Genomic DNA, 22,868 nt, shown 5'->3' with positions numbered 1-22,868 from the left:
CCTTGATCTGACCACATCAAACCCTGTACACGCACAAGACAAGCTCCATATATGGCCAGTACAGAATTCATTCCATATGTTGATCTGACCCCGCCCACATGCCAAAGCGCCAGCGCTCGCCCAGCAGTCTGCCGTCACCCAGGCGGATGTGTGCACGCCCTCAGGGCGTCTTACCGGTAGTTGAACACAGAATTTTTATTTGACGCGCGTGTGTGTGTGTGTGTGTGTGTGTGTGTGTGTGTGTGTGTGTGTGTGTGTGTGTGTGTGTGTGTGTGTGTGTGTGTGTGTGTGTGTGTGTGTGTGTGTGTGTGTGTGTGTGTGTGTGTGTGTGTGTGTACTCCTGTGTACGTGAGCGTACGCCTGTGTACGTGCAGTGTGTGTATCTTTTCTCACCTTGTCAGGCGCTGTGGCTGAGGGCGCTCCCCAAACTTCCTGCAAAGACACAAAATTGAGAGAAGAGCTTTTAGAAGGCTGGTTGAAAACCACACACCCACACACACACACAAGACACAAACTTTGTGTTCACAACTTCACGCATTGGTGAGCTCAAACATTGCACACGTCCTGTTCTTGTCACCGTGGCCATGTGCCAAACTGAGGCAAGTGACAAGGGCGGGCGGTGTGTATCTCTATCTAAATGACACTGAACTCCGTTTCACCCCACTTCACTCACTCCTTTTGCTAGTTCAATTTTGGGGGGGGGAAGAAAGGGCTCATCTATCTGGATGCGCTGTGTTCGCTTTATAAAGGCTTACAGATGCTCTCTTTCAAAGATTGAAGTGGAATTGAGTGCAGCATTCAAATAAAAGCTTAAAGTCATCATTATAAGCAACCAACAGAACTACTGTGAAAAACGTATGAAAGAAGTCAAGGACATTGCGTACAGCAGTGTTTTTTGTGTCCTTCCAATAAATTACTTGAAAACTGAAAAATGCAACTTGACAAGCGACCTTTGTTGCATTTCAGAAATGTGCAACATCTAAAAGGCAAATCCCTCCTGATGTGAGAGAGTAGTGTGTTATTACATTTCCTAATACCAATAAACAGTGATGTAAATAGGTTTTCAATGTAATGAGTCCCGGTCTTTTAGATGAGTCCCAGGGACATTTTATGAGTCCCACTTCAGCGACGTTAAGAGTCATATTTTGCCATTTTTACAAATTGCAGCATTTACCTCCCATTTCATATGGATATAATGTGGTTATATTCATGTAGAAAACAGAAGAAGAAATGATTATTATAACTAAAGCTAGCAAAAAAAACCTAGAATAAAAAAAACAGTACAGTAGGACAGTAGTGCACCCCGTGGATGCAGAGGTTGTTTTATTGCGTCCCTTAACTATAAACTGTGTTTTGGGATGCAAAATGCACCATATTTTAATCTCTGAATAAACCTGCGATTTAGAATGGCACTTCATTCTGTGAGTTGCGAGACCTGGCCATCCGTGCAGTGCAACAAAACAGAGACATGCTCACAGAGCTGAATATATAAAGTATAAGTTTTCCACTGGACACACACTGGTCTGATTAAAAGAAGTAAAGTCAGAGTCGCTGTTGGGCAGAAATCTTATATTGCATCATCCCCAAATTACTTTGTTTTGTCAAAAATGTATACCCTAATAAACACAGATGATCAGATGGCACCATTTAGCAAACATAGCCGGCATTAGCCTCAACATGACACGTTGTAATCGTTGCAGATCAGCTAATTTCACTATTTTTATTCACCTATAATGACATGCCTAAAATGGGGATAACAGACCAGACACCCTGTCTGTGTGGGCTTTACAAATATTTAACTGATGAAAAGAATTAACAAGAGTTTAGGACTAAATAACTACCGGTACATTGGATCCATTGGAAGTTTCTGCCCAACAGCGACAACATGATGCATGTACAGTATGTCATGATGGCTCATCGCGCCCGATAAGCCTAACTAAAGTTTCACGATATGGTGGTGTAAAGTAAACCCATCACTGCTTTCCTTTATATTCTGTTCTAGCCAAAGCGTTAGTCACACTTAACCCCTAATCTTATGACCGCGTCATACTTTCACATGCTAAAATAGGGTCTCGTCCTTCCTTAAATTTTTTATAGCAAAGCTTCTTGGAAATGCTGATGTGTGCTGCTGCTAGCGAAACACACAATGTGGGTCACAGGTGAAGGGGTTTGTGACCTTAAGACTGTGTGCGTATTGCTAAGCGACATGTAGTAAACTACTGCGACATCTTTGAATGGAGCACATGCTATTGGGTTGGCCGATTCTGCTGAAGAGGCGTAAAGGGTTATTTACGCAGACACAATAACTACCGGGTACCAGAAGAGGAAAGGGGAGGGATGGCATTTTAAATAATGTGTTTTATTTTAGAAAAAAAAATCTATTTGTTCATTATATATAATATACATTTTCGAAACATTTAAATCCCCCCCCCCCAAAATACAGAAAATAGTCTATCTATAAGTTCATAACATGGAGTCACCAGGCTTTCCACCACGAAGGAAAGCCTGGTATCTGTTCCCAACTGGTCTGTGTGATCCGGTTTAGAACTTAAGTTACGGTGATTGGTTCCATTTGGCATGATTGCATCGTTTTTGTTCCCCACATAAAGCAAATCAATTAGTTTAATCTCGCTATAGTCACAGTCGCACTACGAGTTAGAATAAGAGATGCATATATCAAGCAATTATTATATCAAAAGAAATGAAACGATTATACCAAACTCAACACATTTTAAACTAGGGGAATCATTTTGGAGGTGCACGCCACAGAGCCGGAGGTTTCTGGTCGTGGGTTCCAGAAAGTTATTTCTCAAATTTCCACTTATTTCCATCAAAAACCCGAAAGTGGTATTGAACCCAGGCTAATAAGCTCAGCTAACACGTTGCATTGTGAACTTTTTGATCAGATTTTTTTACCGCAATGTTTGTGCAATAATCATACCAAAGACTCAAACAAATGGGACCCAGTGCCTCAGCATCAAGGGTTGGATTGGGGGTAAGTCCCTGCGACATACTAGCGTCATGTCCAGGGGGTGTACTTGTACATCAAGCTGCCTCACGCTACAGAAACAGGAGATAGGCAAGGCTACATACTTTTTGTGCAATAATGCTGTGTATGTCTGTGTACTAACCCCAACTACAAAACAGGCCTTCAGTGGTTGATCAGATTATTCGAATAAGTCACAATCTTACATAAGTTTTTCCGTCAATTCGCTGATATATAAATATATTTTAAATGTGCTTCTCAACTATTGAGAAAAATGTATGGTTCGAATAATTGCCAAGAAAATAAATGACAGTTGCAACCCCACCAAAGTCCAGAGTAGACAAAACTCTACGGTATAAGACCTCCTGATACAGTATGATGCAGGCATGCAGTCTAGTAGTAGCCATACAGTCTAGCCAGATGGAACCATAAAGAGAGCAAGTGAGGAAGACGGGAGGGAAGGGGATAGAGAGATTGGGCGGGTAAGGGAAATAAAGAGAAGGCTGAAATAGAAAAATCAATGGCCTGAGTGCTGCCTGCTCTCAGTCTCTCCTCCCTGAAGAATCTCTTTCATCGCACCCATCTGTCAGAGGGGCTACAGTAAACCCTGGCTTACAAGCCCTGGTTGGCACAAGTCTGCGTCGGAGCTACAAGCACAAGGCACGTGGAGGTGGCTGGCAAGGGCAAGGGAGGCTGTGTGGAGTGAGTGAGTGAGTGAGTGAGTGAAGGGCCGTGTGAGTGAATGAGTGTTGTATTGTAAATACTGTATGTGTGAGTGAGTTGGAGAGAAACCGAGACACAAATTACATTTCCTCCCATGTTGCAAGATGTGGTAATTCTGGGTCACTGAGAGGGCTGGTGAAACAGCAGCCAAAACGCTGTACCAAACACACGCACGGTTAAAACATTAAGATAAACAACGAGAGACAGGGGGGGGAGAGAGATACATGAAACAGAGACGAAGAGAGAGACACATTGTGTGGCAGAATAAAGGATGAGGAGGAAGGTAGTGGAGGAATAAAGAAGGTGGCAAAGAGAGTGAGAGGGGCAGAGAGAGAGAGAGAGAGAGAGAGGCAGATCCACCATGCAGGAGGGGGGGGGGGGGGATAGAGGTGGAATAATTAAAGGGGAGTCCGATCAATAAGGTTCCCACACTGAAGCGCTGATGCTTCAACGGGCTAATGGATTCCAGACGGATCTCTCTCTCTCTCTCTCCCCCTCCCTCCCTCCTGTTTACCCTCGCCCTCTGCCACTGCAAAACCGTGAAAGATGGCGGGATGGTTAGAGGGGTGCGTGAACGTGATACTGTAGTGAGTCTAGCACAGGGCCAAGGCGACAGACGAGGCAACGAGAAGCAGAGAAGGAATGGAGGAGGAGGAGGAGGGATGGGATGGGGGGGGGCTAGATAGATGACAGGGAGAGGGTGGAAGAGGAGACTACTATGGGGAGAGAGGATGATAGGACCAGCAACCAGAACAGTTACAAATGTGAAATGTCCATGAACTCTGCATTCGGTATGCTGTTACTGGACACTTTTCCACACATGTACTGTACGCAGAAACGCACGCACACACATTTTCCAGTAGCAGGCCAAATAATCCGATTTGGAAGTGTGTCTTCACTTGTCACAATCAATACACAATCAATTAGACCACAGAATAACTTTTTATCTAAACCTCCATTAACTGAATGGGTGTCAATAGACATAACTAATGCATAAAAACTAGTTAAATGGATTGCAGACTTCTAGTGAAAGAACATAAAAACGAGTTAAATGGATTGCAGACTACTAGTGAAAGAACAAACAACTTAAATGGATTGCAGACTTCTAGTGAAAGAACAAACAACTTAAGGACTTGATCTCCAAATGAGAATTAACTTCAAGATAGGGGAGTGCCATCTACTATAATCCAGAGGCTCTGTGGGAAACCGTTTCAGCGTGCACGGACAGGAGGCACAGTTATGGAACAATGGCGGAGATGCAATCAGTTAATGGGAATCGGCAGCCACCCCGTTGCAGCTGTGTTTGACAGAGTATATGCTCGCCAACGTGCCAGACATAGAATTACGTGACCAGCACAGAGGTATCCATCTACTATTGATACATCGCGGACATGCATTGATTGCCTTCTTGTTGAAAATCTCTCTCCAATTCAGTGCACATGGGATTTATTTGTTGGCTTTTGGTTTTCTCTTCCTCCATCATCATAATCCTCTCATTAGCGTATATATCTTCATCTTTAGTCTTGCGGGACCGTTCCATGTGGATATCGTAATCACACGTTCATTATAGGTTTGTTCACTGGAACTTGTGTTGACAGAAATGTTTAGTATATTTAGTTATTAATGAAAGTGTTTTATTATTGTGCTTGTGGATGAATAAGGCTATAACCCATTCTGAACGGGCACCCATTTTGGTGTCAGCATCATGTTATGCTTTAGCTATTGAAAAATAGCAGATCTACAAGCTCATAGCGCGCCACCGAGTGGCGCGCTACGAGCTTGTAGGTCTGCTATTTTTGAAAAATCGAAGAGCGACTGACATTTTTAGAATCTGATCTCAGGTCAGAATGGGTTCATCAGACCAGTGTGTGTCCGGCGGAAACCTCGTATGAATCTGATCTCAGGTCAGAATGGGATAATAATAGGTATGTGGTTTTCTAATTATTGCCTGGCATTCACCTCACTGTCCAACCGTGGCCTTGCCTGGATGAGCCTTGCCTACTACGGCTTGCTTGGTGCCGGCCCTCAGCTGGATAATGCCCCAGGTGATAAATAAATAATATATATATATATCTAAATGTCATAACGACATCATTAGTTCCTGATCTTAAGAACTATAAATCACCACAGTCACAGGATTATTTAAGATGATGTCCCTGAGGCACAACCTCAAACACCTGCGGTTTATAACGAAGAATATGATAATCAATTCTTTTAAGCAGTTCTGTAAAAAAACACCTCCCACATTTACACACACACACACACAGTCACACACACACACACTCACACACACACACACACACCAGAAGTATGTGGACCTAAATCTTAATATTCATATACGTAACATAACGGGATAGTTGCAAAATATTTTCCAAAAAAATATTTATTTATTTTTCGTTTTGGAATGGAAGCCTTCAGTTGAATTATAACCTAGAGTGGGTCACCAAAGCTCAATGAAAAATGAATCAATGCAAAGTCTGTTCAAATTCAAAGGCTCCTCTTGTCCCGGCCTGTACCGTTGAGGCTGGCCTGCTAGGCCATCCAATGCTCCCATTGCTCCCCCAAGATGGTACCCTGAGAGCGACTTGAAAGTAACATCTGGCAGTCTGCAAAAGACCATCACTCACAGCAGCTTAAGCTACGAGATACAGGTTTGCGGCTGAAATTAGTTCTGGAATTCCTTACAGGATCATAAGATCCGTTTAGCCCATAGCATTGGCCTGAGGGCCCCGTTTATATTATTTTATTATTGGATGGAGGATTTATCTCAATGTTCAATCAGTACTGACCGACTACACTACAGCAGGTCAGGTTTCCTCCTCTGGCCACGGGCCAAAGGAGGAAAGGGAAGCTCTGTCAGAAGAACACAGGTTTCATCCGAGTTGCTCCCACGTCCGGTATCCCTTTTTCTCTTCCCTCCTTCCTTCCTTCCTTCCTCCCTCCCTCCCGCTCTCCCTCCTCACCTCCTGAACATTATCAGCGATCCCATTGGATACACAATGGGGGCAGACACAGCAGCAGGGGGCAAACAACAGGGGTAGGGTGGTGTGTGCAGTCAGGGCCAGGCTGCAGGGGCAGACACAGCACAGCGGGGGCAGACAACAGGGGTAGGGTGGGTGTGCAGTCAGGGCCAGGCTGCAGGGGCAGACACAGCAAGGGGGGCAGACAACAGGGGTGGGTGTGCAGTCAGGGCCAGGCTGCAGGGGCAGACACAGCAGCGGGGGCAGACAACAGGGGTGGTGTGTGCAGTCAGGGCCAGGCTGCAGGGGCAGACACAGCAGCGGGGGCAGACAACAGGGGTGGTGTGTGCAGTCAGGGCCAGGCTGCAGGGGCAGACACAGCCAGCAGCGGGGGCAGACAACAGGGGTGGTGTGTGCAGTCAGGGCCAGGCTGCAGGGGCAGACACAGCCAGCAGCGGGGGCAGACAACAGGGGTGGTGTGTGCAGTCAGGGCCAGGCTGCAGGGGCAGACACAGCACAGCGGGGGCAGACAACAGGGGTGGTGTGTGCAGTCAGGGCCAGGCTGCAGGGGCAGACACAGCACATCGGGGGCAGACAACAGGGGTGGTGTGTGCAGTCAGGGCCAGGCTGCAGGGGCAGACACAGCACATCGGGGGCAGACAACAGGGGTGGTGTGTGCAGTCAGGGCTACATCAAGCTTCAGCGTGCGGAGGAGGAGGCATTGATAATCGGAGGCGTCCGGCCACTGAAAGGTGTGGCGTCAGCAGGAAAGAAAACGACAAAGGGCTGCACGTGGGACGGCAACACAGTGGGCCTCATTTATCAAATTCTGTAAAACATTAGAGTGAGTGAGAGAGGGGGGGAGACACACACACACACGCGCACACACACACACACACACACACACACACACACACACACACACACACACACAGAAAGAGGATTCTCTCCCTCTCTAAAGAGAGAGGGAGGACTCTATATAGTGCCCCTGAACTGATTTGTTGCCTGGGTGTTTTTTCAGGAGCTGACAGGGACGAAATCTTAAGGGCATAAAGTGTGCAGCCGGTAACTGTAAATGCTAACAGCCATGCCTACTTTAAATGTGAACTCCTTGTTCAACTTCTTACAGCGTACAGGTAGCTGGTAAAGACTAAAGACTGCTCGTCGCACCTCCTCCGTGGTCGTCAGCCCGGCAGGAAACACCGATCCTCATGGCCTTGATATGCCATTGAAAAACGCCAATCCCGCTGATTGGTACCTTCACTTGGCACGGTTGTTAAAGAGGCCCGTGTGTGCCAAGGTCGTTGAACTGGCATTAAACTGGCACAGATTCCAATCAGACCATTAACGACCAGGATGTCCGTAAGTCCTGTGCTTTCCAGAGGGAAGTGAGAGTGATGTCACCAGCTGCTCTTCAGCCAAACACTTAAAATATAAGTTTATAACCTTCATTTCAACAGGAAGGTTAGTTTGCGAACACATTTTTGCACAGCTGCAGGTTTTGGGAGTATAAATGAGATAATGTGTTACCTTCGTTAGTAGCTCCTGTCACAGATTGTGATGGGAGATGTGTGTTCATGTGCGCAGTTGTTGTCAATGCATACAGAAGCCGGTGACAAATAAAAATACAATCTGTTGCTAAATATGGACATGAATTTATGTAATTCTAAGCAACTGCTGGTCGATTATGCTAAACAAGACTACAACGATTTAAAAGATTGCATTGTTTCTGCGATGCTGTTATTTTTTTACATTTCCATTTTTTTCCACATACAGTTTTAGCCAATTCAATGAATTTAGATGTCACCAGACATGCTGTATAAGAGCAGGCACGCCAGGCAGAGATCTATGATGCCTTACAAAAAAACCTGTGTGAAGTAAGTGGTGCAACTTCTAGACCTGCAGGTGTGTTAGGCTGCACAACAGCGACACTTGGTTTTGAAAAGCAAACAAATGCTATTTTCGTGCTCGGACACAGACAGCCAGCCAGCCAGGGACAGACCCAGGCAGCCAGAGACACACAAAGCTCCTTAATGAAGTGGTTGCACCGCTTAAAAATGGTCTCTCAATACGAGAATACGACAGCTGAGTGGTTGTGTCTCCTACCACAATAGGGCAGGCTTTGATGCCCGACGGCGTGTACTGACGGCGACTCTCTGCCCGTTTCCTGTCTCGCTCCACACTGCAGCGAAAAAAAGGCAGAAAACCCCCCAAAATCTGAATATCTTTTGTCTCATTATTACAAACTATGTATGCTTTACCAAGATCCATGATACTGAATGTATGTACAGTATATACTAGAAAATAACTCATCCACTATTAATCACCAGTCTGACAAAACACAGCACAGACATATATAGCCAGTCTGACACTTCAGCAGCCCCAAGGCTATAGAGAACAGCAGAGACATATGGGACAGCTCGTACACACACGCACACGCGCGCGCACACACACACACACACACACACACACACACACACACAAACACACACACACACACGTGTGTGTGTGTGTGCACCTGTGAACAAGGGCGTGATGAAACCTGAAGCGGCCATGACTGGGTGATCAGTTTGAGGAACGGTCTTACACCTCTAAAATCGTAGTTGTTACATGGTCAGCATTGCTTTCATTTTACATATCAAATATCATATAATGCCATACAATGGTATTCGAATGATTAGAATACCATTGTAGGGTACGGTATGACATCTAATCTGACAGGTCAATATAGGTTGTGCTCCAGTTTCTTTTGTGTTTTTGCACTTGTGCTGTGCTACCACATGTCGAGTCTGGAGAGCTACACTACTTTATTTTATATCGTGGAAAACGTGACAAACGTCCATAGCCACTCTGTCCGGAATTACCCATTTGTTTACAAACATCCAAGCATTCCGATCTATGTCATACAACAGATAGAGAAATTAGGCAATCTTAAAAACTCTTGTACAGGATCTTCTAAATCTATTTTGTAAATCTCATTTTCGCAAATAATTTGAAATGTTGTGAAATGTTCACTTATAATAACATGCCCAAAAATAGGGATGCAAGGATTCATGAAAATAAATAAAGACACAAAAATAAAACTGTCAAACATTGGACGACAAATGGAAGTCAATGCTGGTAAGCTTATGTGTGTGTGTGTGTGTGTGTGTGTGTGTGTGTGTGTGTGTGTGTGTGTGTGTGTGTGCGCACACTCTCTCCTGTGGATTCATTTCCTATTTCCCTTCCTAGTCATCTAATATTTAGCCCGTCTCTGCCAGACACAAGTACTAATTATTTCCCCTGTAATCCAGAGCAGCTGAGTTTCCAGTGCTGCGATCCAGAGGCATGTCTTGCAGAAAACGGCAACGTGTAAAATGTTACGGCTATAAGACATATAAAAACTTAAATGAGCGTGACCAGCGTTCAGAGGTTTCTTGAAATACAATACAATATCCTCAGCAGATCTGCGACTAATGACTCTGGAGTTGGAAATTAACTTCTTATTCAAAATATTCTAAATTAAAGGAAATAAAAAGGATTCACACAGCATCTTGTTGTGGCCACGACAGCATACTGTACTACACAGCCAAGGTAAAGTTAGACAGGAGTTGTGTGTGGGAGAACCTTGGCATGGTTCTCTGACAGGTACCATGACGTATGAGGTATTAGTGACGGATAGGGGGGACAGCTGCTATGAATAGAGTCCTCATGCACACAAACACACACAATGTCCACAGACATGCACACACACACACACACACCACAGGGGGCTGATTGAAAGAGTGTGAACCCGGACTGTCACTCACTTTGGGACGTGTTTGACAGCTGTGACTGACAGTCCAAACAGTTGGAAAGATAAAACACACATCATCGGCTGAGGGTTCCTGGGAGACCAAAATACACACCCTGACATGTCCTCAGCACTATGTGCCCCGGCACGCGCACACGCACACACACACACACACACGCAAACACAAGAAAGATTGCAAAGACAGCATCCGATACGATACCGCACTTTTACTTCTTTCAGCACGTAATGGAAGCCAACAAGTAACCGTGGAGGGGAAAAAATCACATTTCAACCACTTTGACTGACTCTCTTAAATCCAGGTGCAGTGACTAGCTTAACCCATTCTGACCTGAGATCAGATTCTATAAACGTCTTCTACATCCCGACAGTTTTCTGATGGAGGGGAAAAATCACATTTCAACCACTTTGACTGACGCTCTTAAATCCAGGTGCAGTGACTAGCTTAAGGACTTTGAAGCAAGTACGCCCGCACGACTCCAATCCGTCTTAGTTTCTCTGAACATTCTTACCGGGTGTGCCGTCAAGGAAAGTTAACGTAAGCGTAAGGGACTTTTTATTCTTTTATAATTTGCACAGTATGCTGCAGAGCAGACAGCACAACGTACACGTTTCCGCGTGGAATCAACGCCGACGATGTAAAGCCTTCGTCAGCGGTGTATCAGCGCCGACGATGGCTTCACGCCGAAATACGTACGTTGTGCTGTCTTGTCTGCTCTGCAGCATACTGTGCAAATTATAAAAGAATAAAAAGTGCCTTAAACCAAATGACATGAGTGAGTGCTGGTACTCTCTTCTTGGAGATTTAGGTTAAGATTTAAGGACATGACAGGACACTTTGGCTGCCATGTGATTAAACCTGTCATGGTTGCAGGATAGGACAAGTTCTCCAACCACCCTCGTTGTTGAAAAAGACCTGCTCTAAGTAATAAAATAAATAAATAAAAAGACAACCTCATTAAAACACCTTGAGGGCCCGGGGCTATTTAAGCCATTAATAAAATGTGCCCATCGTCAGCAGCAAGCGACTTTAGGCTTGCCGACGATGGATCAGTTTTCATAGCACTAATTTGACGGAGATTATCAATCTCCGTCTCGGGCACATGAACTGTGCACTTGAACTCGACGGTGATTTACGTCATGGGCGATGGTGTGTTAACCCATTCTGACCGGGCACCCATTTTGGTGTCGGCATCATGTTATGCTTTAGCTATTGAAAAATAGCAGATCTACAAGCTCATATCGCGCCACCGAGTGGCGCGATACGAGCTTGTAGGTCTGCTATTTTTTGAAAAATCGAAGAGCGACTGACATTTCTAGAATCTGATCTCAGGTCAGAATGGGTTCCTCAGACCAGTGTGTGTCCCAGTGGAAACGTCGTATGAATCTGATCTCAGGTCAGAATGGGTTAACCAGAATCTGCGGCTAGCAAACTCAACTGGCATAATAAATAAAATATTTGACAATGCAAAATAAACAAGAAATGATGACGGCCATATTTGTCAGGTGAAACAAGCGCTGTCTCCATTGTGTATTTGTTCCTAACATTTCCTTTTTTTTGGTAACGTGTATGTTTCTCTGTCACAACTTCGCGGTCGTTGTTTTCGTCCGTTTGCGACATTCTTCTGTTGGTTAAATCACTGTTTTGTTATGGCTTTTCTGCTCTACAGTTAGATCATAACATTAGATGCTGATGTTGTCAGCCGCTCCGGCGTTGCAGTGACTTCCGCAGTGCGCGTGTCATAAGCTTAGGAGGCAGCCAATCATGACTAGGTCGCTACTACGCGATTGGCTACACGAGTGGTTCAGACTGAGTAGACTCCCATTGGCTTAGGCAGTATGGGGTCAGACTCCCATTGGCTTAGGGGGGCAGTCAGTCATGACTAGGTCACTAATAAAAACAGGCCTGTTGTATCTCAGGTTTCGCCTGACAAAAAAACAACTTGGAGGACTCCATTATGCATTATACTAAGAAAGGCTTCAAGGCTTGATTTCATATTATTTTTATGATACTTTTCTGAGTTACGACAAACATAATATGGACAATGTGGCGAGGAGATGGGAAAAGGACTTCCAAACAGAGTACGACCAAGATTGTTGGTCTGAATGCATTCAATCTTCCCACTCTATTTTTATAAGTAATAGGTTCAAAGAGATACAGGATTCTTCATAGGCAACACAGAATACCTGAATACCTGAAACCGATCTCAGACCAGTAGGTCTCCATTGTGCATTAACCCATTCTGAACGGGCACCTATTTTGGTGTCAGCATCATGTTATGCTTTAGCTATTTAAAAATAGCAGATCTACAAGCTCGTAGCGCGCCACCGAGTGGCGCGCTACGAGCTTGTAGGTCTGCTATTTTTGAAAAATCGAAGAACGACTGACATTTTTAGAATCTGATCTCAGGTCAGAATGGGTTAATCAGACCAGTGTGTGTCCAGTGGAAACCTCGTATGAATCTGATCTCAGGTCAGAATGGGTTAAATGCAAAAAGAGGTATATACACACCGTTTCTGGGAATGTCCCAAGATTGCCAGGTTTTGGTCGTGTGCGACAAAATAATTTAGTTCAATTATGACGTCTACGATCTGTAAAGGTCCTGGGCAATTGTTATTAGGGCTGCCATCAAACTTCTTCTCTGCGTAGCTAGAAAATGCATTTTGTTCAATTGGATTCACGAAAAACCTCCATCAGTAACTCAGTGGTATAGAGAAATCTACAGAGTTCTTCCAATGGAAAGAAAGACTCTGTGCCAAATTAAAAGTAGAGAGAAAACAACTTTATGAATATTTGGCGGCCGCTCATAGATGACTTGCCCAGGGATCTATCTACTCTGATTTATAAAGGAAGTGATTCATTGGATTGGTGAGCGCCAGCTGTACTCTCGCAATTTGGCCTCTGATGTACCCGTGTGTGTCGTGTGTACTACACATATATATTTTATGAATATCTAACTGTATTGTGTATCCATAGCTTCATGCTGATGATGTGCTGCTTGCCCTTTTCTTTTTGTCTTTGTTTTTATTGTAGTATTGTGCTTTTAATTTATACTTTTCTAGTTTGTTCTACTCTATTTGTATACATAACACATTCTGTATCTACAAAACTAAAAATTCAATAGAAATATTAAAAAAAGGAGCACTCCTGCAAACTTTGGAAGCCAATCTTAACCAATCATGATGGAGTATGAAAAATCTGAAAGTTTTGTTTAATAGCTATAGAAAGACTGTGTACCAATTTGCGTGATGTTTGGACAACATCTGTAGGTCACGGTGTACTGTCAAAAAACGCTGCGTTCACACCAACGGCGCCAGAGATTAGCGATTCACAGACGGACACACAGACGGATGGATGGAGTGCAAAACATACTCTCCCCATGCCTTCGGCCTGGTGGAGACAATAATGAACCTTGACATGAAAAGGGTTGAAAACCACTGGTCTAGGAGGACATGCTCAAGTCAAAAGGGTGAAAAGCGGTTAAAAATAAAGAAATGTAAAAATGCAAAGCCCTTTTATGGAGGCAAGTCTTCTTTTTATCCCACTTTACATATTCAGTTGCCTGTGTGTGCGCAGCACGCATGTATGCTCACAGACAGACACACAGCCCTGCCTACACCATCTAGCCTCTTGACCCCGGCCCTCCCTGAAGTAACAATACACAACCCACATAGGCGTTCAGACGCCATCATTCACATGCTCAAGGTCAAGGGTCGGGTTGCGACCCCTGAAGTCAACGGCAGGCGATGCGTGTGCTGTGCGCGGCCGCAATGACATTAACATACAAAGATGTGCTCGGCTTTTATAGGGCTTTCAAAAAATTGGCCAAAAATGACACGAAGATTCCTCCAAAAAATATCTATTTTTGCACATTATGGGAGATCCAATACGGGACATAAATAGTTATTATATATTCATACAGATTTTCTTTTCTTTTTTTTATTGTCGCATGCTGTAAAATATTTATGCCTAAAGACCGCAGACCTCTCTGCAGAATGATTCGTACTTTGATATTCGATATATCAAATACTTACTAATGTTAGTTGACTACTGGTTTAATTAAAAGACTGAAGGCCCAGGCCCAGGCCGTAGCGTAACGGTCTGGGCACCGGACTGGTGATCCAGTCGCGGTGTGCCGCGGGTTCGACTCCCGGACCCGACACGGCCTTTACTGCATGTCATCCCCCCATCTCTCTCCCGTTTCCTGTCAGCCTACTTTCTATCCCTTAAAAAATCAATAAAGGCGTAAGCCGCAAAAAAATATCTTAAAAAAAAAAAAAGACTGAAGGCCTGATCAGTTAACTGAAAATGTACAGTAGAAGAGAGGCATTCATGATTCAACACCCAAGGCAAGGGTCAGCTGTACCGTGATAAACACAGAACAATAATTATCTTTTCCTTGACATTAAACAGGGAAAAAAAGTCATCAAACGTTGTAAAGGACCGGTTACTGACCAAAATCCAAAACATACCTAGATAGCTAATACAAAGTTGGGTCTCCCATCATTACACGTTAACGTCAACACGCTCGCTCCTTTCAGCTTCAGCCCTACCGTATATATTCTTTCATCAATAGGCCTTGCAAGGCTGACATCACCGTAGGCTGTCACACCTACCGACGCCATTGTGATTGTGATGGCCTACAAGCCCTACATATTAGATCTGCATCAAGTGTATAACGTTGGTGTTTGAGTGTTTAGTGCACAGTGCTAGAGCTCTTTCAGTTCGCCAAAATGGGATTTATTAAGCCTACTTGAGTAGCCAATACTGTTGTGTGAAATACAACAAGTAGGCTTCTCACCATAAAGGTAATACATAATAATCAGAATAAAGGGGATAAACTAGATAATGGACTAACAAGGTGATGTTATGTGACTCCTGCCTGTGCATTTAGTGCAGAGAACTGGCACAGCTTTATGCTGCAGAATTGGGGTATTCAACGTTTCTCAGGCCAAGGACCCCTTAGCAGAGGGAGATGAAGCATGGACCCCCACAGCCCCACTAAAACATTGTGTTGCAGATTAAAAAAAAAAAAAAAAAGAATTCATTGATGGCTTCATAGACTATCATATCACACAAGATTTGGCAGCCCCCCTGTAGTAACTCTGAGGACCCCCTGTTGAAGAACAACAGACCTGTGTTCTTGTGAGGCCAGTGGCTGTACATGGGGGGCCAGGGGCCACACGAGAACTGGCAAAGCAGAAGGGCGCAGTAGTATTATGCTACGCAGATAAGATGGGCGGATGCATATAAAAAGGCAGATGTTCTAAGCTCAAACAGTAATGAGAACGGGGTGTTCTGGGAGGAGTAAAGTAAATAAACGAGCCGTAGTAGTGACAAACGCTTGTGAACCAGTACATTTCAGAGCCAGACATTCAAATGATGTAGTTTGTTTGTATACAGACACGATCATAACAACATTAGGCCAAGAAATATATGTTGGTTGATGGAGCACTCCCGAGACCACCACCACCCCGGCCCGCCCAGATTTACGTGGCTTGGCAATGGCCATGGCATTTAGGCCATTTCAGTTGATGTGTCTATTTAACCCATTCTGACCTGAGATCAGATTCTAAAAATGTCTATTACATCCTGACAGTTTCATTATTAACCCATTCTGACCTGAGATCAGATTCTAAAAGTGTCTTAGATTTTTCAAAAATAGCAGACCTACAAGCTCGTATCGCGCCACTCGGTGGCGCGATATGAGCTTGTAGATCTGCTATTTTTAAATAGCTAAAGCATAACATGATGCCGACAACAAAATGGGTGCCCGTTCAGAATGGGTTAATAAGGTTTTATGATAATGTGGATTGAAGTAAGTGACATTTAAAAGGTTTTCAGAATTTGTGAACAGAATTGAAGTGGTAATCAATGCCGCCACACTGAAGCCGAGGTTCAGTTTAATTAACACTCGGGTGCAAAAAGAATATCCATCTTATTAAATCACACACTTTTCTCAGAACTGTAGAGTTTTAGGCAGCAGGTCAAAGCTGCACTCTGGTGTGGGAGATGTGTGGGTTACGTGTGAATGCGGCACACGTTACATGGACACGTCGTACGGCACAGGGTGTGTTTCCATATAGGCCTCACTCTGTGCATCTTTGTGCGCGTGTGCGTTGGGGCAACAGCAGGGTAGGGTAGGGGTGGTGGAGGGTGGTTGTGGGGGGATAAGGGATAAGATGCATAAAGGTGTCTGCTTTCCATGCCCGAGGGCTGATAGCAGATATCACAATTTTGAGTGAACGTACACCCCCGTTACTATGACGAGTGGAGCACCACCACCACCACACTACCTCACAGCAGCACCCACCGGCCTCCCAGACACAGGGAAGCTCAGTGACACCGAATATGCAAAGACAGCTCAGACTGTGGTTCTGAAGTAGGTGCGGCAGGAGCTTATCCAAGTTTTATAAAAGACGCCAAAGAACAATTCTGTGCTGTAGCGGTTCACTCGGAGTCACTCGATCATATAATCCATTATACACATGCCAGTGCTGGTTAGAATGTCATCAAATGAATCTGTCAAAAGCTATTCTAGGTTTCTAGCCTGCCATAAATATAACCTTGAACCCAAACCATAAATCATAGAGATGCCCAAATCTTTTGTCTGACTGAAATATTACCTGGGCTATGGGCCAAAAGAAAAGGCCAGGAATGAGGAAAGCATTGCAAATGTTTGTCAAGGGTGTTTATTACTAGGCCTTGTATTAATGACGCTGTTATCTCAAAGCGAAACAGATAAGCCCATTTCAATTGTACCCCCAAACAATTCTCTCTGGAACATGTTATAGCATTTTGAGGATGCCTCAAATAATGCCTGTGGGCTTTGCATTGGGTGGCCCCCTGTCATAAATCAGCACTTAATGGAGGATAAAGACAATCTCTAGTGAGGTCATTATGCACTGCTAAAAGATATCACAACTCAGGACATGTATTCCTAACAGACATGGGAGGGAAAATTGAAGATGGATGGGAATAACTTTTTGTCTTAAGATTGTGTAACTCTGCGCCTGCGTGTGTGTGTGCGCGTGCACACGTGCGTGCTTGTGTGTGTGTGTGTGTGTGTGTGTGTGTGTGTGTGTGTGTGTGTGTGTATCTTTGTTTAGGTAGGTGATAATTATACCGCCTCTCTGATTATATGCATTGGTGGAAGAAACAAAATGAGAGTTCAGAGTCACGGTAAGGCGAGAGACATTTCTCAAAGTCAAGCACAAGCTATTGCACGGCCTATTGAGAAATACCTGCATCCTTATGTCACCCCCCCCCCCAACACCACACACAATGACAAAGCCTTCTAGCAACAGTTTTCACACAATGCATTATGAATTAATGTTGCTTATATATACACACACACACGCGTGCCTTCAATGGACTATTGTGCGTGCGTGCGTGAGCATTACATCTAGCCTGGCTAATAAGCCAGACCGAACAGGCTACATTACATCCACATCACTCAAGCACATAATTAATCAGCCATATATATATATATTTTGTAAACTTGTCCCACACTAAACTAATTTCCCCGGGCAGCTTTGAACAAAATGTGAGAGACAGAAATGGAACGAGACAGTTTAAAGAGAGAGAACCAGACAGCGAGACACGGACGGAACAAGACAGAGAGAGGCGATACAAAGAGAGAGGAAGCGAGTAGGAGGAGGGCATAGTCAGACACTGCAGACAGAAAGCACAACGAGGTGGCTCGTGTCATGGTGGCGGCCGTCAGCTCTACTCTCCCCTTCGCACGGTGCTTGGCTTGGCATCAGTGGCTGGCATGTGCCACCCCTGCATGCCAACAATCACAGCAGCGTGCAAAGGAGCGCCGGGGGCAGACGCACAACACAAATATTCCCCACAATCCTTCCTGTTGTTAGCGAACGTCCCTGAGGGAACCGCAGGACAAGCAGCCGCAGAGGAGCGGCTCTGGAGAGAACCGCGGAGAAACGGATGGGGGCAGGCGGCGGGGGGGGGGGGGGGGGGGGAGCTAGGGAGAGACAGAGAGAGATGGAGAGGAACAGAACAGCGTGCAAAGGGGTCAGGTAGGCACAGATTTGAGAAGGACAGAAAGACGGATGACGTCAGAAATGAACAAAATGCTGAAACAATTCTGACCGACCGATGTAGTCGGGAGTGAACGGAACGGATGAGCAAATTAATTGATGAATAAAGGATTCATGAAAGACTAAAAGAAAGAAAAAAGAAAAGACCAAACCATACGTATGCTACGTATGCGTGCATATATGCGTGTGAAATCTGTGTAAAATACACACAGGTTGGCTAAATGCATGCAAACTGGTTTCTAGTTAACGGACTGTTGAAGGGCTGTGTGACATGTTGAGATGACTAGCTGCAGATGGCAGAGGCCTGGTAGCTGCCCTGAGACGCCCTGTTGTGTGTGTGTGTGTGTGTGTGTGTGTGTGTGTGTGTGTGTGTGTGTGTGTGTGTGTAGTTGAACCCGAGTTAGGGCTGGGTTTTCAAGTGCGCGTGCGAACACACACACACACACACACACACACACACACACTTTGACATGGGAGAGCATAATGACAGAGGGAGAAAAGCCTCACTTCATTGCCTCTCTCTGCTGGGCTATCCTGCATCACCACACGTACTTTGCCATGCACAATAAAATATAGTACACTACACACACACACAGCAGCATGTAACACATGTGTACTAGTACACACACACACACACACACACACACACACACACACACACACACAGTATAATCCAGAACATGAAAAATAGTTACAAAGGAAAGTAATTCACATGCACCGACACCATCATGTCCCAAAACTATATTAATTGCTGAAAACACTTTACAATGTGAATGCAAAAAATGAAAGCATCCATACGCAGGAGCAGAGATTTGGCCAAAACAACACACAACACAACATGCGCACACACACGCAGTCACACACGCGCAAAGCATTTGGAAAATTCTAAAATATGGTTCATAAGTGACAAGAAACTGTTCAAGATGTTTCAAAATGCAGAGTAGTCTCTCAGAAATTGTCCAACAGCCCTCAAGAGATAATCCTAAAATTGAGTACAAGGAAGGATGGTTATCATGTGCTTGCCCTGTGGCCTTTTATAAAGCCAAACTGAGCTGCATGTATTTCTAACAACATCTAATACACTTACTCATTGCCATTCCTTGGTTTAGGCTGCTCTGAAAGGCTATTTGTCTGACAAAAAAAATCGAATGATGGGATGTGTCACTTTTAGGTGTAGCAGCTACTTGCTTGCGCACGCCTACTTCAATGCTTGCTCCATCTTTTGAGTTTCCCTTTGCAAATGCCACAGCTTAATCCTCTGTGTGTGTGTGTGTGTGTGTGTGTGTGTGTGTGTGTGTGTGTGTGTGTGTGTGTGTGTGTGTGTGTGTGTGTGTGCGTGTGAGTGTGTGTGTGTCTGTGTGTGTTCTGTGTTCACCACTAGCTCCATTCAGACATTTCAGACAACCTTCAGTTCTTCGTGAAATAAGAATTGACCAGGATTGCCGGTCAGCCTCAATGGAACTATAAAGTGTTCAAATTGATAGAATTGCTGTCATTTTAAACATAATGTACAATTCTGTCTGAGAGACTGAATCTCTTCAACTCAAACGTTTTGCGCCACATTTCCACGATTTTTCAAAAAGTAGCAGATCTACAAGCTCGTAGCGCGGCGGCACACGGTGCTGTTTTTCAACAGCTAAAGTATAACATAATGCTTAAAACACCAAAAGGGGTTCCCGTCCCGAATGGGTTAAATAGATCCTTTAATGATGAGTTTGCTGTTGTTTAACTTTGACAAAATCGTTGCGGAGGTTTCATCAGTTTCTTCACCTCTACATGAAAGAGAAAGGTAAAATACAAGATTTAAGCGAATGTTTTAATAAAAGCAGTGGTTAAGAACAAAGCAATGCAGGCAGCAAGGCCACCGTATGCATCAGTCTACAGCGTAAAATACCCGCCATTCGGATTGTAGAGTTGTTGGCCTTGACCCTGTCAAATGTTCGGATGAAATATTTGGTTTAGTAAAAAATAACCCCCGCCGGATGACAAATTCGTAGCATGTATGTATAAAGGTTTTGTACATTATTTTTGTTGCAAAAATATCAGACTGTGTGCATGGCATCATGCATACGTAGGCCTGAAGAAGACACATTCTGTCTCCTGACATATACAAAACAGCCTATGGACTTTGCTCAACTGACTGAAGTGGTCTGGTCACAAGGTCACTGGAATACTACACATAGGCCTGGGCTATACGTATATATGGATCTTTTTCAAAACGAATTTTTTTGTGCATTTTTTGGGCCTTTCAGCCACAAGCGGCGTTTCGGCCACTCAAACAGAGGTTTTTTTGGAAACCGAGTCCAAAATATCCGGATCAGTGGATCTGTGTAGTCATACGAAACAGCTTGTGAGAAATGATGACGTCACCGCGTATTAGCGCATATCATTTTTACTATAATATAGGTGAGAGATGCAGCTTGCGCCTAGAAACTACACGGATACCTATCTGATTTTTCATGTTTTTATATCACTGTGTTAATAAGTAACTTATCATTGTTGCATCAACTGCACCACGTCACCAGTGAGCAAAGGCTCTGCATGCTGCATCCAATAATAAATACTATCAGCCTACTAGTCCAGTCCATGGTCGCCACCAGATAGATTTAATTTGTATTGGTGCGGAGGGCGAAGCTTGAACAATAGGTTAATTGCGGACCGCTACAGAGAAACTGTGGATATTATTAACCTATAACAATAAGGACGCCAGGCCAAATGTCATTGCGCAGGACACTAACAACAAGTCTTATGCGTGGCGTGTGCATAACCATGTGAAACTATTCTTGTGCTTTAAGTTGGTCTGACAGCTACACCAGTGCACACCACATGGATGTGAGAATCATGCATTTCCTCGCATATTGTGACACATCCCCTATGAGTATGACATGTTCATTCATTGGGATGAAACATGACGAAACATGACGGTCGTATATATTTCAGGGCTATGATAAGACATTATATGTTTTGTCAAAGGATAGACTGTAGACATGCCGGATTTTGTTCTCCGTTTCATGGTCATGGAGGGGGGGAGAGAGAGAGATGCATAGTGTGAAACTGTGAATGCAATCGCATCAAATGGCGTGGTCATGTCCCGTCGCAAAGCACACGACACAAGGTCATATTAAAAATATGTCCCTTATTACATTATATGAATAACATGACAAATGTATTTAACCCATTCTGACCTGAAATCAGATTCATACGAGGTTTCCGCCGGACAAACACTGGGTCTGATTAACCCATTCTGACCTGAGATCAGATTCTAGAAATGTCAGTCGCTCTTCGATTTTTCAAAAATAGCAGACCTACAAGCTCGTATCGCGCCACTCGGTGGCGCGATATGAGCTTGTAGATCTGCTATTTTTCAATAGCTAAAGTATAACATGATGCTGACACCAAAATGGGTGCCCGTTCAGAATGGTTTATACACCTTGAGAATAGCCACTCTACAAGCTCACAACTGGTTGCGGACGTGTCACGTGACACTTCTATTAAGTAATAAAGTTCTCTATGGTCTGCAAAGTGTCCATCGTTGGGTGCATGAATCAGAATCATATTTTTTTAAGCGATATGGATATGGAGAGAGATTTGGAGGGGGAGATTTATCATGCACAGAGTGACAGACATGCACAGGCAATACAAGAAACATGTTCCACTTCCAAAATGTGCTACTTATTCCTTCATTAAAAACATATGTATTAATTGGCCCCTCATAATAAATGTAAAATAAAAGAAATCTAATACAATACAATGGAAGCCTCCTACTGCAGTGACTCTCTCCTGTGCTCAATGCGTTTCTGCGTTTGTCGTATGGGCAGGGGATTAATTTTTTTAACGGAGGAAAGAATATCCGTTTAGAAAACAAAATACTACGTACTGGTGTAGTCCAGGCCATAGGCTAATCCTGCCTCAATGTTCGCAACAGGTTGGTTGTGACAGGCCATACATAGGCTTAAGCCTTAGGGTGTCAGGAAGAGAGTGAGGGACCTGGTTGCCCTGAACTCTGAATGACCCTCACCCTCCCTCTTTCCTCCTCAGCACTTTCCTCTGCCAAGGCCATGATACACTGATAACACTTATGTTTCACTTTAAAAAGAACAAATCTTTTGGTCATTTCATCGTCTACTCGGGCTGAACAGTTACAGTACCCCCAGAGGCCAGACCGTTTTTAAGTTGCTTGATTCAGTATTTAGATATTTTATTTCATTTTTTATATATATATATTCATTTTAACTTCCTATACAAACCCATTGTAAGGTCAAACTCCATTTTAACCTTGTTAGATTAATCGAAAACACCCGTCCTTTTGTTCTGGTGACTCATACATATTTTAATAGAGCCTTATTCC

General features: G+C 44.1%; 1 protein-coding gene across 2 annotated transcripts in view; it reads right to left on the bottom strand.

The window, feature by feature from the left end:
* The window catches only part of rbpjb (recombination signal binding protein for immunoglobulin kappa J region b), a 77,253-nt gene that overhangs the window by 41,931 nt on the left and 12,454 nt on the right, over positions 1-22,868 (bottom strand). For both annotated transcript variants that reach the window (XM_083788698.1, XM_083788699.1), the window contains exon 2: positions 394-432. In XM_083788698.1, coding sequence (XP_083644824.1) covers positions 394-432 — 39 coding nt within the window. The remainder of the gene's footprint in view (positions 1-393; positions 433-22,868) is intronic.

This window comes from Protomyctophum parallelum, assembly GCF_964188405.1.
Source record: "Protomyctophum parallelum genome assembly, chromosome: 18".
Lineage (NCBI taxonomy): Eukaryota > Metazoa > Chordata > Actinopteri > Myctophiformes > Myctophidae > Protomyctophum > Protomyctophum parallelum.
Note: the sequence above shows the minus strand (reverse complement) of the source record. Positions and strands in the feature narration are given on the sequence as shown.